Below are 17,004 nucleotides of genomic sequence, written 5' to 3'. Positions count from 1 at the left end.
TTGACGTTGAGATCTTCATTACTATATGGATTTATTTCTTTTTGAGAGATCTTTCCGAATCTTACTAACTACGGGCGAGAGAGAGAGAGAGAGAGAGAGAGAGCTTCTTTAGCAAATTTGTGATAACCCACTTGAGGAAGAGCTTAAATATTATTATTGTTGTATATAATTATTGAAAACCTACTTGCAATGTCTTCATCACAACTCCAACGTATGACCCACCTTTGTCCCCCCTTTCTCATGCGTGTTCTATTCGAAAGACCTCTTTCAATTGGTCAAATTTTCTCATGTAAGAAAAAAAAGGCCTTGTCAATATCCCCCCATGAATCCTGATGATCAACTTTGATTTGAAAGCTTGTGTTCTTTTTCGACCGTTAGATTCCATCAATAAACATTATTGTTGCTAGCTAATTAAATATTACATAGTCTAGATTTAGATGGTAAGAAAAAAAACTTGTTCAAATTCAAGTTTTGTTGGTAGTATATCTGTTTTTGATTTGCTCAATTTTCATAAGATATCATATACTTCAATTTAAGCATGGTTGTGATAGGGTTTTCTTCGTATATGGATATTGTAAAATAAATGATTAAGAAATACTTTGAAAGAAATAAAAAAAATATTATTCTAATATCACTATTTACCAGTAAACAAATTGTTGTGGATTGCCATAATAATTTATTTTTTTATTTTTTTATTACATTTTTATAGGCATAAATTAATGGCCAGTTAAAAAATTATTAAGGGATAGGAAGATTCAAAGATAAATATCAAGATGAAAAAGTGGCAAAAAAAAAAGATGAGTTTTAGAAAATTGGAGCTATACATACACTTTAGTCATCTAACTTTTCAAATTATAAACCTTCAAACCATAAAATTTATGAATTTTAATTTTCATCTTAAATTTTATTTTTTTATTTTTTTAATTCATGATTTAAGAAATAAGAAAAAAGAAAGTTGGATTCGAAAAAGTCTTGGTCAAGACTAATTCTAACCACACAAATAGGTTATTTTTATGTCGATGAATAAAGTTTATACAAGGTATTTTTTTTCTCCTTTAAATTTGCCTGAAATGATAGATTTAAATCCTAAAAAAAAAATTATTTTTAATTGATTGTAAGTTTTAAAGCCAATTTCTGACTTGTTAGAGGCTACAAATATACTTTACAAAATGCATATGATCTTTTTTCTTCTTCTCATGTTAAAAATAGACTTTCCTCCATCTTAAATAGATCAATCTAATTTTTCAGTGATAAAAAATTACTAAAATATAAAAAATAATAACGACTATTTTTTTTAAAGTAATAAATGATGACTGACGTAGTTATCATTTCCTTAATCAAAATTTTTAAAAATAAAACCCAAACTCACATGTTGTTCCAGGCTCGTGTAATTGAATTTTTTGTAGAAGGCTCGAATCTCTAGGTTTGTTAAGCTTAGGAGGCTGAATTTTTTTGTTTCTTTATCCACTATAATTATATATTTTTTATTTTTTAAAATGTGAGTCAAATAGTTATTATTATTTATATTATTATTCATTTAAGATGTGTATATAAATTAACCTACTTGCACACCCATTTCATAAATAAATTAAAAAAATAACCAAATGGCAATTTTTATTCCTAATTACGAGGTTAATATACATGATGACATAAGGTTTAAATATCACGAGTGAAAAAACCTAAAGGTCAAGTTAGCTTGTCATAACCAACGGTTGTAATGGACGTGGCTTCTTGGATATTTTTTTCTCCTTTTGAATTTAACCAAGTGTTTTTCTCCCCTTATCTACTCGGATGCATAAGACGATGATGGATGTGATGGGATTGTCGTGATGGCTAGTTGGTGAATAGTTTTAAGTGGGCCCCTTTAAGTTTAATGAAGTCCCTAAAATGGGGTTTAAATACTGGACAGTAAGAGGGCTTGGATTATAATTTCAACCTCCATGGATTCAGAAGTAAGTTCATGGGGATCTCCATTAGTTTAGATAAAAAGCTCTCCTAAACCTAACAACCCCTCTCGCTTTAGTATGCTGGATCCAATGATCTTTTCCTTTAGGTCTTTCTCCATCCTGGGAAGGTTGGAAAAAAAAAAAGAGGCAGAGGCTGGGTCACTATCCCCCCCACCGGGGGGTCTCGGGGAGTACTTCCCACTCGAAAATAAAAGGCACTCAAGTGACCACCTCCTCAACTGAAACGAGAAGTCATCCTCCTAAAGGTTAAAGAGTGAGCACAGATATATATGCTTGTCGGGAACAGTACTTGCGCCGGGTAATTAACTTCTTTGTTCACTTGTAAAGAGTTAATTATAAGGGAGTCACTTGAGTTTATCGAAATCAACTAATTAGTCCTTGCATTATAAAAGCAATTAAAAGTTTCTTGATCGTCATCATCGATTCAGTAGTTTTATTATAAATAGGTTTAAAAATATTGGGATCAAATATACAGTTCTTCAAAGCACAAGAACTGATTAAATGATTTTGTTAGATTATAAAGTTATAATTTATCCTTTGATAAATGAACTGCCCTTCATCAATAATCACAAGGATAAAAAAAACAATGGGGCAGACTTGAGGGTTTCCCTACTGTGTGCTTCGGGGGGCTAGCAAAACCGTGATCAGCTGAAACCTCCTGGTCTTTGTAGCACCGATAAGTAAATAAAAATATGACAAACCTTACAAAAAAAAATAAATAGCCAGGCCTTTCAATAAAAGCATGAATGACAGGCAGGAGATGGGTAGTAGTAGAGGCCGCCACGGTTAAGGATGGAGTTCCATGGGATGAATTTGTCAAGATGGTGGGTTGGCAGAGGCGCAAGGGTTTCTCCACTAATGGAGGGTGACACATGTGAGAAGGCTAAAGCTAAGGGGCCTCTCCCTGTTTTGAACAAACTACACTGGGACCCACCCCTCAATGGGGTACAAGGGGACCGCATGTGCAAATTTGTGGCATTGGGCCCATTGGAAAGAGTTTTAAGCAGTTTAGCTAGAGCGGGTAGGGTGGTGAAAGAATTGTCCAATCATCCTTTCACCATCTTCTTCCCTCGTTAACAACTGTCCTCTCTACGAAGGTTTCCTTTTTCCTCCTCCTTTGTTAATGGTTGATTGAAGGGATGCCGATCTTATAAAAACACTTTGTTGATCTTATAAAAACACTTTGTGGCCTTAATCATGCTTACTTTGTTGGTTGATTGAAGGGATGCCGATATTATCATGTAAGATCACCCGAATCGCGTATGTGGCCCACCAAAGTTGTGGTTATCAAAGAAAATCAACCAATGATCGAGCCTCTATAAAAACATTATTCGAAGAAAGATTATTTGAGGCATGATCCTATCACGTTAGAAATCCATTAACTTTATATAATCATCTTTCTTCTCTTCTGCAACAATTACTTTTGAATGATCCAAAAAGATAAAAAGATTGCCCCAAAGTGACTTAGTTTTCAAGTTGGAAATCCCTTTCATGGATATGTTCGAGGCATTAAACTTCTTTTTAAAAAACAATCCCAAACATTGTGGGTATGACTCAAAGGACCCTTCCATGTATTCAAAGTGACACTACCTCCTTCATTAAAAAATGTGTAAGAAAGTAGGAGTAGGGTTGGGTGGAGTTAGCTTTAAGTCATGTGAGGGGACACTTTTTTTTTCCTCCCGAGTCTTCCTAAAACCCAGTTAAACAAATCAATCATGTTGTTAACATGATATGAAGCATTTAAAACTTCGATTGCCGTCTAGAATGTCTACCATTCTTCTTTTTTTTTAAAAAAAAAAAATACAAATCATTGCCAGTATGAATCCCATCAAGCTTCCGAGTGTGATTTTTCTTTTTTCTTGTTCTTTTTTTAATGAAAGAGAAGCCCGTGAAATAAGTTCGGAAGTAGAAGACCTTGGTCAATCAATGAGACAAAATATATGTGCTTTGGTTTCTAATAAAGCAAGACACTACAGTACTAGACACACATAACATCTAGCCCAAAGTTACATGGTTGGGAAACATCTGCACATGACATAGATACTTATATTATTGCAAATTCTATACAGGTTCGCCCAACTGATGTTATTAAAATACTTGTTAAAAATTATTTAATGTTCCAAATTAGTTTTTAGCTTATGCCTTCTTACATATCAAAGTTTTTGCCACTTGTGTTTCCTATAGCTATTAGTATCTGCGTAGTTTTCGCCGCTTAAATAAATAATCACATTTATATAGCATTGGTTCATTACAGTATTGGCCACATTACATTTATTTAATAGAATACCTTGCTGATGCTGCCTCGCCTAGAGGAAGCATTTGTCTTGTTTTCTAGGTTAAAAGTTCTGATAAATTATACCGACCACCTTAAAATTTGCTGTATAGCAAAGATTCCCTTATCTTAGGTTAATCAGGGTACTATATTATCTTAATGTGAGATCGTTGTTTAACCCACCTGTCTTGTTTGTCTTTGTTATGGAAGGAATAGAATTGCAGACTATGATTTTTTTATTCGGACATTACTTAAATATTTATGCTACATGTATAATTGAGGATGGCCTTTAACTTATCAAGCTGGATAGTGTTTGATCTCTAATTATAATTTTATTCGTATATTACTTAAAGATATATGAAGATATATTTGTTCATAAAAAACTATGCATACCAAGATTATAACTATTTCATAAAAAATTTAAATCATAATTTACAATAATTATTTTAATATTTTAGGTGCGTGATAATTTTAAAATCAAATTTATTTTATTTTATTTAAATTAAAAATGATTTTGAAAAATTTATATTGTTAACTCAAAGAAAAAAAACCCTCTATATTGGATTCATAAAAAGAATAAATTTATAATGCTAACTAAATATGAAAATGTAAGAAAAAAATAGTTTTGATTTTTTACTTTTCTAAAAAGTGATTGTATATAGAGAAAAAAAAATTGTTTGCATTTCTTCTTTTGAAAAACATTAATGGAAAACTGTAAAGAATTTTTAAAATTCAGTATAAATTTGGAAAACTAAAACAATAGCTTTCCAATTTGTTAGATGAAAAGATATTGTATTTAAAAAAATATATATAGATTTTTTCTTAACTTTAAATTTATAAATATTTGGAGCATTATGTTGTATGTGAGCAACCCCTGTACGTTTATCTTGATAAATATTGGAATCATAGAGTTTCTGTTCCCTAGCGTGCATGTGGGACTCGGCCTCTGAACAAGGGCTCAACATAGAAATTAAAAGCTGGAATATTACGGGTTTCAGGCAGTTCATAACTGCCTCATGTGGTTATCGATTAATTAATTATCAAGACCCTTGGGCACGTATAAACAATGAATCCTGGAACACTCGAGGAATTTGTTTGTTGGGAAAATCCAAGTAGATACAAGGATCTAAACACAACCGCAATTGTTTTTAATTCAAGAAAGGCCCAGACAAGAAGTTTGATTAAAAGAAGGGGGAGTTCATGCTGAGCACATTAAAAAACCATCCTCACATGTCACTCCAACTCATCATCGAAAGTTATTTGTTTAATTTAATTTCTCTTAAGATCCCTTAATAAGAACCCTATATCATAATAATAGGAATGCTGTCTGAAGACGCATTGCCCTCAATGTTTAAACCATTCTCACGCTAAGACGATCATACAGTGTGGCAACCTCAATAAATCTCATGCCGCCATCTTTCCAGTCGATGAAACTGATTTTGGAATTCTCCTTACTGATCGAAATGGACAATTTAAATCCGATTTTAGTTGGTAAAATTAAAATCCCTCATTCTGTCAGAAAAGCGTTTTCCCAACTAAATCTTGTTGGGAAAGTTCATCGTTTCTGTACAAGTAAAGCTGTTTCTTATGTCGGCAACCGGAGGTCTTTTTTACTATAAGAGATTCCATCCGATAGTATTGGCAACGGAATTTCATCTATCTATCTGATTGTATGTTGCTTTCACGCGAAAGACATAAATATTACACAATTTTTTTCTGGACTTCGTCGTCTTCACAATTGTTTCCAAATCTCAACCCCATGTTTGTTTGTATTAGAGATGAGAATAAAACTTTGCTAACATGAACAAATATTTTAAATTCAAAGTTGTAGAAAACGCCTACAGATAGTTGTAATTCGAGGAAATGTATAATATATTTACTTGGAAGTCAGAAGATGATTGAAGTAGTTGAGCATCTAGTCACTGGCCATCAGATTGATTTAACAATCTCTTTTAAGAAAGAGTCAAGTTGTTTAATAAATATGCAAAATCTGAATACCACTCATTTCTGTTTAGATACATTAAGAAAAGCCGCCACCATCACAGCCACAACGAGAAAGGGAAAAAATAAAGAAGAAACAAAAGAATGTTTTATTTCACTTGTAAGCATTACAACCAATGTTCAGGTTCTACATGAACTAAGAAGACGGGTGCAGTTTTATGAAAATATGAACTAAGATTATACATACAGATACATTCAGAATTTGACAGTTGCAGAACCATCTCGGAAAAGGCCACCTCGGTAAAACCCTAAAAGAGAAAATAAAAAATCAAACAAATAATAATACAAGACAAGTCTATGCATGCTAAGTGGGCGGCCCAAGTACTTCACCCAATGATGGATATCCAGTCAAATCCCTCCAAGCAATACAAAATCATCAAAATACGTCTACTTCTTCTCAGATCCTTTAAGGTTCAAGTTGAACCATTTCTTTTTGGAGGATTTATCCTTTCCATCAGAGCCTCCATCTTCCACTGGACTCTCAGCTTTTGAATCGTCACCGATAACTTTGCTTGTACTTCCATTACTTAAGTAGCTCACCATCTTAGTTACAGTGAATGAGGCATGTATACTATCCCGCTGTTTCAGCAGCTCATCAACCTGCAGCAACCAAAATGGTAAGGTGAGCTAAAAAAAAATGAACCTGGACCTCCAAGGTACAGTGCGACCAGAAGATATGGAACCAGAGTAAGCTATGGCACTATGATTCCACCATGATAACGGGAAAAAGATATCAAATACCAAGTTGGATGGGAAAACAATCTTAAACAGAGCTTTCCAGCATTTTCAGGTGGCAAATGGTTGAAGAATAAGAAGCTACATCCTTGATTTTCCTCGTTGTAAAAATTCATTTTCACCTTTTTTTTCCCTATCATATAACTTTCCTTAGCTGAAGAGACAAAAAGAGAAGATACAAGGTAAATGTTATCACTATGACCAACCAACGAGATGACCTTCTTCTCCTCTTGCAATGAACTCAGCTCCAGAAAACAATTCAAGGAAATTTACAATAATATGTGTATGCTTTTGTATGCTACTAATTTAGTTTGGAAATATTGCACACATGTAGAATAAGAACATCTAACAGGAGACACCAAGTTTTTGAAACATACCGATTGCTTTTCCTGGCTGTATCTGTTGGTTACTTCTTGGAAACGAGCCAAAGCCTACAGAACATCACAAGTGAGTTCAAGGACAAATGGGCACCACCCTATATCCATGCAAGTCACATCAATAAAGCGGATTCTACCTTTCTGTACTCTGTTTCAAATTGGCGTAGCTCATTTCTTTTTCTAAGAATTTGGGCCTCAATATCCTTGAGCTTCTCTGTTGTATCCTCGTAAGTCTTTGCACAAAGTGCCTCGATTGTGTAGGTAGCAGTCTTGAAAAAATTATCTCCTGAAAGAATTCAGTAGACGTCAGACAGATAAAAATTAAATAAGACAACTAAACCATGCTCTAAGACACAGAAAATAGTTCGAACCGTAAACTGCGAATATATGAGTCCCAGCTTTCAGTTCAGAAACTTCACAAGGTTGAAGACCTTCCAACCTTTTAAAGAAAGCAGCATCAGGATCCTTGGCTATTGCTAACTGCACCACCATGATGTACAAAAAGATTACTACAGCCACACAAGAGGAAAAGAGCAGATAACATTCACCACAGTAAGAAGACGGGGAAAAATCAAGTGACAGGATGGGACCCCATACCGCATTCACAGTTGAATCCATTCTGTACACTTGAAAATGTAAGAAATACATCCCTGCAGAGGTCACCTTGCCAGATTTCTCACTATCTTCCTGTATATAGAGAGTAATATAATTAGTTTTGTGAATCCGCAATCAAGGTGTTGATTATAACACCACCAGATAGTGACCGGTGATTTAAGCAAATGCATGCAGAGGTCACCTTGCCAGAATTCTCACTATCTTCCTGTATATAGATAGTAATATGATTAGTTTTGTGAATCCGCAATCAAGGTGTTGATTATAACACCACCAGATAGTGACTGGTGATTTAAGCAAATGCATCTAAAAAGCTCATGCGGACAATTTAAATACATGTCTAAGTGGTCGAGTAAATAAAATAGGATGATCAGAAGCATTATCCTGGGTACAAAACATCATAAGAAAGGGAAATTTCATAAACCTAACAAAAGTTTTCAAATGCTAGGATGAGACATCACTTGATTTCACAGTAATCATGGAAATCAAATTGAACTTCCAGGGAAATCTGAAATGAATAGTCAATATATTTGCTTTTGAACAACTAGAATAAATCCATAAGTGAAGCAACTAAAATCAAGCAATCAAACTCTGATGTTTGAGAGAATATGCTCCTCATAACTTTATTAAGAAAAACAAGAAATCTTTAGTTTTTCCTCATTAAATTACACACACGTCCAAATGCAAGATAAAAATGGCAGGTATTATATAGCAGGTAAGCGAATGTAAAAGTAAAAAGGTTAATGCGGCTTGGCTCAACCGAGATCAGTTCAACATATAACAGGCAGTCCTCAGTACTTTGAAAACCTGAGATTGTGCAAAAGAGGCAGTCAAAGTAGAGACAAAAAACAGTAAAATTTAGGAAGTTTGGCACCTGAGTAGCAACTCTTATATGTTCTCTCTCAATGGATTACAATTGCAATGCAGCTTGGGGAACTCACATGCCCACAAACATTAAGCTTGCCCCAAAAAAATAATCAAATTAGCATGTACCCTTTATCACAAGAGGAAATGCTAAACCAAACTTTCTGGAAGATCACTACAATCCTTTATAAAGGCCAAAACCATCCAAAGAACCTTTAAACAGATTTTAAATGATATTTGCTACACTATCAGAACCTAAAAGAAAGTTAACAACTACAGATGGTAGTTGAAGTCAAATTCTTCCAGTGCAAACCAACCTTTTTGGGAAGAAGAATATTGCCATCTTTCTTAATTAAGACCCAATTCAGAACTCCCAATATAAAGAATTTCATCCTAGATATCAAGGCTCAATCAGCAGCAAAATACGAAAAATGTTTAAAAATGTACCACTTCAAAAGAAAGAATATTGAAACAACTACAAAGACAGGCCCAAGTCATCTGATAGAAGGAGCTCATCTCCAGATGTTCAAGCCACAATATCTTCCCATCTAAGAGACTGCCGTTGGCACGCGTCAATGCCTTTATCATCCATGTAGTACTACCATTTAATGAGCCATCACATCCTCTTTTGGGGTGCTTCCACATGCTCTCTCATAATTGATTAGGAGGGAGAGAAATTGAAGATTATTTGATGAAGACACCATTGTTTCTAGTTTAAGATATCTCTTCTTTAAAAATTTTATGGTGCAGGTTAGTTAAACATGAGACTTGGTTCACTACTTTTATTATTGTAAGCTAGCAGATGACCTAAATCATAAGTATAACACTTTAAGCTTCCAAGGAATGCTTGTGGTATGTACAAATGGGAGGCACTCTTTTGGCATATTCTTTTTCCTCACTAATAGCCAAAAGAATACATGTTAAGGGAAAAGATGATCCATCTAATTCAGCAAGGAGTCACCTTGCCCGAGAGCTCCAGTAATCCAATAATCCATGAAATCCAATTCCTGTGATTTTCTCATGGTGACTCGTAATATACAAGCTCTGATGCTTGTTGTCGACGGTCTCATAGCTTTATAAAGCTCAACATAGACATTTTCAAGACCCACCTTCACCACCATAAAATCAAGTACATATCAGTCATTAATTAAAAGCCTCCACATTGATCCACCATTACGGGTCAGCAACACCACATATCAGTAACCCAGAAGATCTATATAACAGAGAACAATCCTACATTTGGTACAACCTCTCGTTCTGTCTAACTTGATAAATTCTTTAATATTTGTTGGTATGACAATGTACAATCCATTTTGGTGTATGTAATGGTGAAAAAGGATTGGAATATTAACATTTGCTGCCTGAAACTACAATATTATATTATTATGATTGCATATACTAAGATTCAAAACCTAAAAGAGTGCCTTTTAAGTGGTTGGAATATGGGATTCAGGTTGTAGTGATACAGAAGAACATGGATGGCTTAATAGGTAGAAACTGATTGGGAAAAAAGTCATAACAACAAGCCCTAATCATAAGAATACACAACACTGTCATCCAAAGTTGCAAGCCAATAAGGATATGGCAATAAGCATACAAAATGTTGCCACAACATCAATAAAGGTACAGAACTTTGTTCCATGCGTACTTTATGGAGAAAATATAGCAATAAGCTAAAAACAACACAAACGTTATTAAGCTTTCATCCATGATTTTGCCAGTCCACAACTTCAAAGAAAGTTTTTCCTTTAAGAAAGAATAAGCTATAAGCATACAGGAGTGTAAGAAAGGAATAGCACCTGTAAGGCCAAACCATAGCCACCATTGGCATCTTGTTCAAAATAAAGCAACTGTAAATCAGAAATGCAACACAAAGCTGTTATATTAGCATAAAAGTAGTGGAAGGAGATATAAAGTGGTGGGGTGGGGGGCCAAAAAATTCCTCATATTCACTGCACTTGGAGCTCAAACAACCTTAAATTTGCTTTGTGTTGTTGAAGTTACTCTCACAACAATCCCTGCCTCAGCTTGTTGCTCATTTATGGTTACACCAAAGAAGTGGGCACATTGCTTTTCCACCTGCAATTACGATCAAATACATCAACAAAAAAGAAAGAGTATAATTATAACTTATATCAGTCATAAATGTAACAAGTACCTTCCCACTAACTGATGTGCCGACAGGGAGGGGTCTGACTGTGACAGTTCCATTAAGAGCTTCTTCAAGAACATTTGCAGAAATTGTAGTCTTGATAGGGACACCAAGCTTGCTATAAACAACCAAATAAGAAGTTTAAAAAAAGTTTTCTTTAAGAAAAAAAATCCAAATACTTCCAACTCAAATCACCTGAATAATGCAGCAAACACTGTATTGACAGTTCCCAGATTAGACAAATCAATTTCCATGTCCATGCTTTCAACATCCAAAGCCTGATTAGAAATAATTATAGAAGTCCAAAAAATTACGATGTGTCATCGATAAAACATATAATTTGCAAACACGAAGAGAAGAAAGCAAATAAGATCAAAAGTCATTCCAGCTTCTATGAATTGACAAATTAATAACTTAACTATAGAGAGGGCCAACATGTGACATTATGTATTAAAAAAAATGCAACTATTCAGAATTAGAAAGACAAAGTAAATGAATGCCCCAACATTCCTCATAACCAGACAGACAGAATGTGGAACAGCAAAAATATGGCCAAAAGAAAGCTATTACTAAGTTTAGTTGTCAAGGTGCTACACCTCTATTTATATTATCTTTTATGTTTCACTGGCCATTCATATTTTTGGTACTTTCAACACTTTATTAAGTGTGCCATAGTTATCCTGATTGCTGTCTTTTATAACTCCCAAAGGGAAATTCCAGCGAACTGCACAGAATAGACCCTCAAGCTACACCAACCAGTATCACTTTTCACATGGAGCCCTAAAAATCGTGCACTAAAAATGTAATATGGAATTACAGAGAGGGAGCAAGAGAGAATGAGAGATAGCTGGGAAAAGGCACCTCAAACCCTGCACTGTCATATTGCCTTCTCTTCTCAGGGTCAGAGAGTATACTGTAGGAATATGCAACCTCCTTGAAAAGTTCCGAAGCTTCAGGATTACTGGCATTTTTATCTGGATGATATCTGTCCAAAACTTATTCCTTAGTGACCATAAGCTTGTACACAAATTGACTTAAAAATTGACCAACAACCTTGTCATTGAACAAATGATTACCCCACAACAAAAATGGGATGTTATACAATGAGCATGAAAGATCATGCAAAAGAGAAGAATATATGGAATTTGCCAAAAATAAATTAACTTGACTTGTCTACAAAAAGAATAATAAGAAAGGATTTGATGGTGAAATAGCTAAATTCTCTTTATTATCCAATTCATGTTTTCATTATTACATTTTATAGAGCATAAAGGACAAAAGAAAAAGAAAAAGCCATAACAAAACTGATGGCAAAGGACTTGTGTATTATCATTTTATTTTGTTTATGTCATGTGGATATATGGCTTCAAAATGGCGATTGAATGGAACTCAATTTTGAACATATCTGGAAAACATAACAACCAGTTCCAAGATGTGCAATTTCTAAACCCAGACATTTTACCGTTAAAAACAGCCTTGTACTTCATTTAGTAGAAGATAATAATAATAATAATAAGAGGAACATCTGTAACCTGGGTTCATTTTCTGGGATGGAAAATCAAAGGAAGAAACTGGTTTGGAGAAGGGCTACACATCCTAGGGTTAAAAACAAGAAAGGAAGCAAGGAATCTTTTTCAAAGAATTTTTTCTTCTTGAACTCAAGCTTCCATTTCCTTAATTAGACAGAAGGAACCAAAGCTTCCATTAACTTCCCAGCCTTCTACTTACAACCTACCGAAGTGCAAGTAATTTCATCAAATTCATTGACCTCAATTTTCCACTTTTAATCAAATTGATGGTCTGCATCTACCAAGCACGTTTTGGATGATAGCAGAGGAATATAAGTAGAACACAGTTGGGAACATAATGACTCCCGCAGTACACCAGACAGTCCGCAAACAAAACAAGTGCATCATACTCACAAGATTATTCAAGCTATTCACATGCTTAAAATAAAATTCCAGCTCACTGACATGCTATCTATCCAAAAACTGCTGAGATTGCACTGTTTAGAAATCAGTTTCCAAGTACCAATTCCAAATTTCTCACTTAATCAAGGGATACGAACACTGACCCGAAAACATATTCAGTCGAGTAAAATTGTATAGAGCTGATCAATGAAACCCGATTCAGCTAATAAATAAGAGCACTAAGGAAACAAACTTAGACTCTGAAATCGAAAACTAGCAGAGCCCATAAGCAAAAAGAAGTCGGATACAACACGCAACCCCCAAAAAAATCAATAGTAAGGCAGCAATAAGGAAAGAACTTACTTGAGAGCAAGTTTTCTATAAGCAGTTTTAATCTCCTGATCGGTAGAATCCCTTGATACCGACAATACTTCATATGGATCTCTTCGAAGTATTGGCGGTGCTGATGTAATGTCTGTCTTCTTCGAACCCATCTCTCTTCCCAGTTCCTCTTTTCAGAAGGTCTTTTCTTCTCCTCTAAAAATTAAATGCAAAAACTGTCACGAGAGATAGAGATTTATTTAATCTGCTTTGAATCAGAAAAAACCTAATTAATAATAATAATAATAAGAAGAAGAAGAAGAAGAACCACAGAATTCAATCAAGTTTTGGATCCCTGATTAGTTTCTTTCTCGAGGAAAACAAAAGCGAAATTGCCAGTTTCAAATTATAATATAAAAATAATTCAAACTACAAGATCCAGATACTTTTGAAGGGAGCAAAGCAGCAGCTAGGGTTTTTGAAAACTTACAGATTATTATATCGGGGGGAGAGAGAGGTTTGAGTCGTTTGGCTTGAGAGAAGACCCCTTTTGCTCTCTGTTCCTCTCTTTCATTTCTTCTTCTACTTTTTCATTTTTCTTTTTTTGTGTCCCAGCGTATTTTCAGCTGCCTGATTTTTTTGCCCTTTCTCTTTTCTTTTTACTTTCCATTGTATAAATAAATCAGCGTGTTGAAGGGAAAAATTATATAATTTTATAACACTTTACCTACGTGATGCGAACTCAGTCAATTCAAAATTTTGAAAATATTAAAAAAATATTATTATTATTATTAATAATTTAATGTCCGAGAAAACACTCTTACAGCTAGAATATTATTATATATTTATAATTTCTCTTCCCTAGCTACTATTTCTTTCTTTATTTCGTTTAATATTATAGTACCTTTCGGATTAAGAGTTTGATCCTCATAAGTCTTCGCTAATTTTTTAAATAAAAAGAAACAAGAAGAATGTACAAGGAGCTCGCTCATGGATATGCAACATTAACACCCTAACTGGCTAATATCTACCAGATTATGGCTTTTTAGTTTTCTCCTCATTTACAAATCTAAGATTAGTTTGATAAAAAAAAAAAAATCAAACATCATTGAGTGATTAAAGCTCGATAAAAATATTTTTCTAAAATCAAACAGTGATTAAAGCTCGATAAAAATATTTTTCAAAATTGTATGTAAGTGTACTTGATATGCGCAATGTGTGTGTTGGAATTTTAAATTATTCTCAACTTCTTAGAATAATATTGCAGATTGGAGTTTTAAAAAATACGTGTGTTAAAATATCAAGTTATTTTAAAATATTTTAATTAATATTACAACATGAAATTTTTTATTTCTGATAAATTAGATAAATACTTTAATGAATCTCTGATTTTTTCCTGGCTGATAATTTACTGTATTTATATTTTTGTAGTTAGGATCGCTTACAAGACAAAAATTATAATACTTAAATCAATTTAAGTTTTGTGTTAAAGTTGTTAAGAGAGCTAAAAAATTAAAGAAGATGAATGGTGTTTCTTTTTATGACTCCCAGATCGCTTACCTTGCTCTAGCCCATGAATTCTTATATAAAAAAAAAAATATTGTTACGCAGATTACTTCTACCTTTCTTAAGGAAAAAGGCTAGACATAGAGTGAAACGGCTATTTGTAACTCATTGTATGAAAAGATTTTTGTGAAATAATAAAATACAAGTTTTATTAATTTAGATAACGGTATCAATTAACCGCATTTCTCATATTGGCACGAAGACAGGTACCATAAGATTTTGCGCTAAAGAAAACAAAAACCTATATGAGATTATACATAGAAAAATATATAAAATATTATTATACATAGAAAAATATATAAAATATTTACACAATATATATATATATAAAACACATAAAAAAATGTGAATTTTTCCGTTACCGGGCTGCACCTAAGAGCATGCTCAAATACCTACACTAACCAGACAAGCAACCCATCTTCAGCCCAGGCGAGCGGACTCGTTACTCACCTAGGCTGAGTCCAGGCAAGCTGGATCACACGCATTCGGCTCTTTTTTTTTCTCTTGTCACATCAATGGAACTGTGGCGGTAACACGCATTCGGCTCTTTTTTTTTCTCGTCACATCAATGGAACTGTGGCGGTAACATACACTTCCATGACTTAGAAACCTCGAGATACAGATTGTACTAAATATGCAATGTATTTACATATTGTAGGTTATGGACAATTTATGAACTCTTAATTAGCGGGAGCAGAAACAATCAGCAATGATAGATATATTATTAAAGGTTTTTTTTTTTTTTTGGTTCAAGCTGTTGGTGAAAATAATGCAAGTTTTCTCCGGTTCAATTGTTTCGTGTTTACCTAGTTTCTCGCATTAAAACTCTAGTTCAATAATCGTTTATGTAGCATTTTTATCCACCCTTCTCTAACCTTCATTATGTAGATAAATAGAAGGATGGGTGAATATATATAGTGAATTTTTTTTTAATGTTATTTATTTTATTCTTTCTTTCAAGTTGATGTTTTTGGTGAATCACCCTCAACTCTTTCAAGCCTCCTTCGGTTACACGTGTGATATTGCACATATATTATGTTGCTGTTATAGTAGCAATAATAATAATAATACACTTATTTGATATAAAAAATAAACTTAAATTTGATGTCTTTACTTTATAAAAAAATATCAATAATTAAAAATTATGGCAATGCATCTCTAACATAATATATGAATTTATAATGTTGTGGTATATAATATTTTTTTAAAATATATTTTATTTAAAAATATATTAAAATAATTTTTTTAACATAAGATATTAAAATCATACTCTCCAATGCTTGCTTCAAAATTACCAATTTGATAATTTTACGAACTTGTGTAGTCAAGCGTGTGCACCTTTGTCAATCAAGATGATGATTCCACGATTTAAAACTCGACTAACAATAAAGAGAGAGAGATGGCACAGTACAGATTTAAACTCCACGTTTCAAATTTTAGTCGAATTTTCAAAATTTCAAACAATCAAACTTGAGTTCATCATCCCTAAGCAAACGATTCTAACCAAAAAAAACTTGCAAGAGTTAGGAGTGCAATATATTTCAACATGCGCTAATGGACCCTGTAATTTCATAGAAAACAAGATGGGGAATCCTTGGAGTTTTGATGGTGCCAGATGATTGTTTTTATAGATGATTTTTGTGGTTACAGAAATTTCATAATTGATGAGAGGTCTTGTTCGGATAAGGCATCGAGGTGACACGCACCGGGGATGAATTCAGCAAAACATGATTGCCTTGACCAAGCTAGGTGCTATTTGGTTTTGGTCAAGGCAAAACATATTTGTCTCTGTTCCATACAAACCTCAGAGCCAGATGATCGTTGGGGTGCCGAATTCGGCAACCACATGAATTAGTTTTCCTTTTTGTTCCCCGTCTGGTAAGAGAGAAAATTGAAAGATGAATCTCGATCATTAGCAATCCACCAGCCACTAGACAACGACAGGTTAGCTGGAGCGAGACTAAACACGGTTATGCACTGGCCGTGTCAAATTCTTCAGGTGTAAGGTAGGTACAAGTATAACAGGTGCTTTCAACCGTTGTGCGCTGGCCGAGTCACATTCTCCTTATACAACCCAGAAAGTGTGCTTCACCTGTTTGTGCTTGTGATTTGATCAAGTGCATTTCTTCCATCCAACCCTCCCTAACACGACAACGAATAGCTAAAAAGTTTAAACATCCAATGTGAAGCAATCCCAAGGGATTTCTCAAGAAAATCTCAGGGTGCC

The 17,004-nt window shown here is 33.9% G+C and overlaps 1 protein-coding gene and 1 long non-coding RNA gene across 4 annotated transcripts; one reads left to right on the top strand and one right to left on the bottom strand.

The window, feature by feature from the left end:
- Positions 1 to 6,306: 6,306 nt before the first annotated feature.
- LOC105113225 (chaperone protein dnaJ 15-like) lies at positions 6,307 to 13,858 on the bottom strand. Of its 3 annotated transcripts, none has more exons than XM_011009321.1 (13): positions 13,702 to 13,858; positions 13,254 to 13,447; positions 11,842 to 11,965; positions 11,176 to 11,258; positions 10,987 to 11,098; positions 10,803 to 10,907; positions 10,628 to 10,678; positions 8,149 to 8,172; positions 7,950 to 8,039; positions 7,724 to 7,832; positions 7,490 to 7,638; positions 7,353 to 7,406; positions 6,307 to 6,840 (listed from the first exon to the last, which is right to left on the bottom strand). In XM_011009321.1, exons 2-13 carry the CDS (start codon positions 13,382 to 13,384, stop codon positions 6,628 to 6,630), a joined length of 1,245 nt encoding a protein of 414 aa, XP_011007623.1. In that variant the 5' UTR covers positions 13,385 to 13,447; positions 13,702 to 13,858; the 3' UTR covers positions 6,307 to 6,627. The 3 variants fall into 3 exon arrangements, with proteins under 3 accessions (XP_011007623.1, XP_011007616.1, XP_011007632.1); XM_011009314.1 differs by having other exon boundaries at positions 13,254 to 13,427; XM_011009330.1 differs by lacking the exon at positions 8,149 to 8,172 and having other exon boundaries at positions 13,254 to 13,427.
- LOC105113220 (uncharacterized) lies at positions 8,044 to 10,333 on the top strand. The gene is made up of 2 exons (XR_839912.1): positions 8,044 to 8,086; positions 8,220 to 10,333. It is a non-coding gene; the product is annotated as an uncharacterized LOC105113220 (long non-coding RNA).
- Positions 13,859 to 17,004: the final 3,146 nt, after the last annotated feature.

Source organism: Populus euphratica, unplaced genomic scaffold, assembly GCF_000495115.2.
Source record: "Populus euphratica unplaced genomic scaffold, PopEup_1.0 scaffold5.1, whole genome shotgun sequence".
NCBI classification, from domain to species: domain Eukaryota; kingdom Viridiplantae; phylum Streptophyta; class Magnoliopsida; order Malpighiales; family Salicaceae; genus Populus; species Populus euphratica.
Note: the sequence above shows the minus strand (reverse complement) of the source record. Positions and strands in the feature narration are given on the sequence as shown.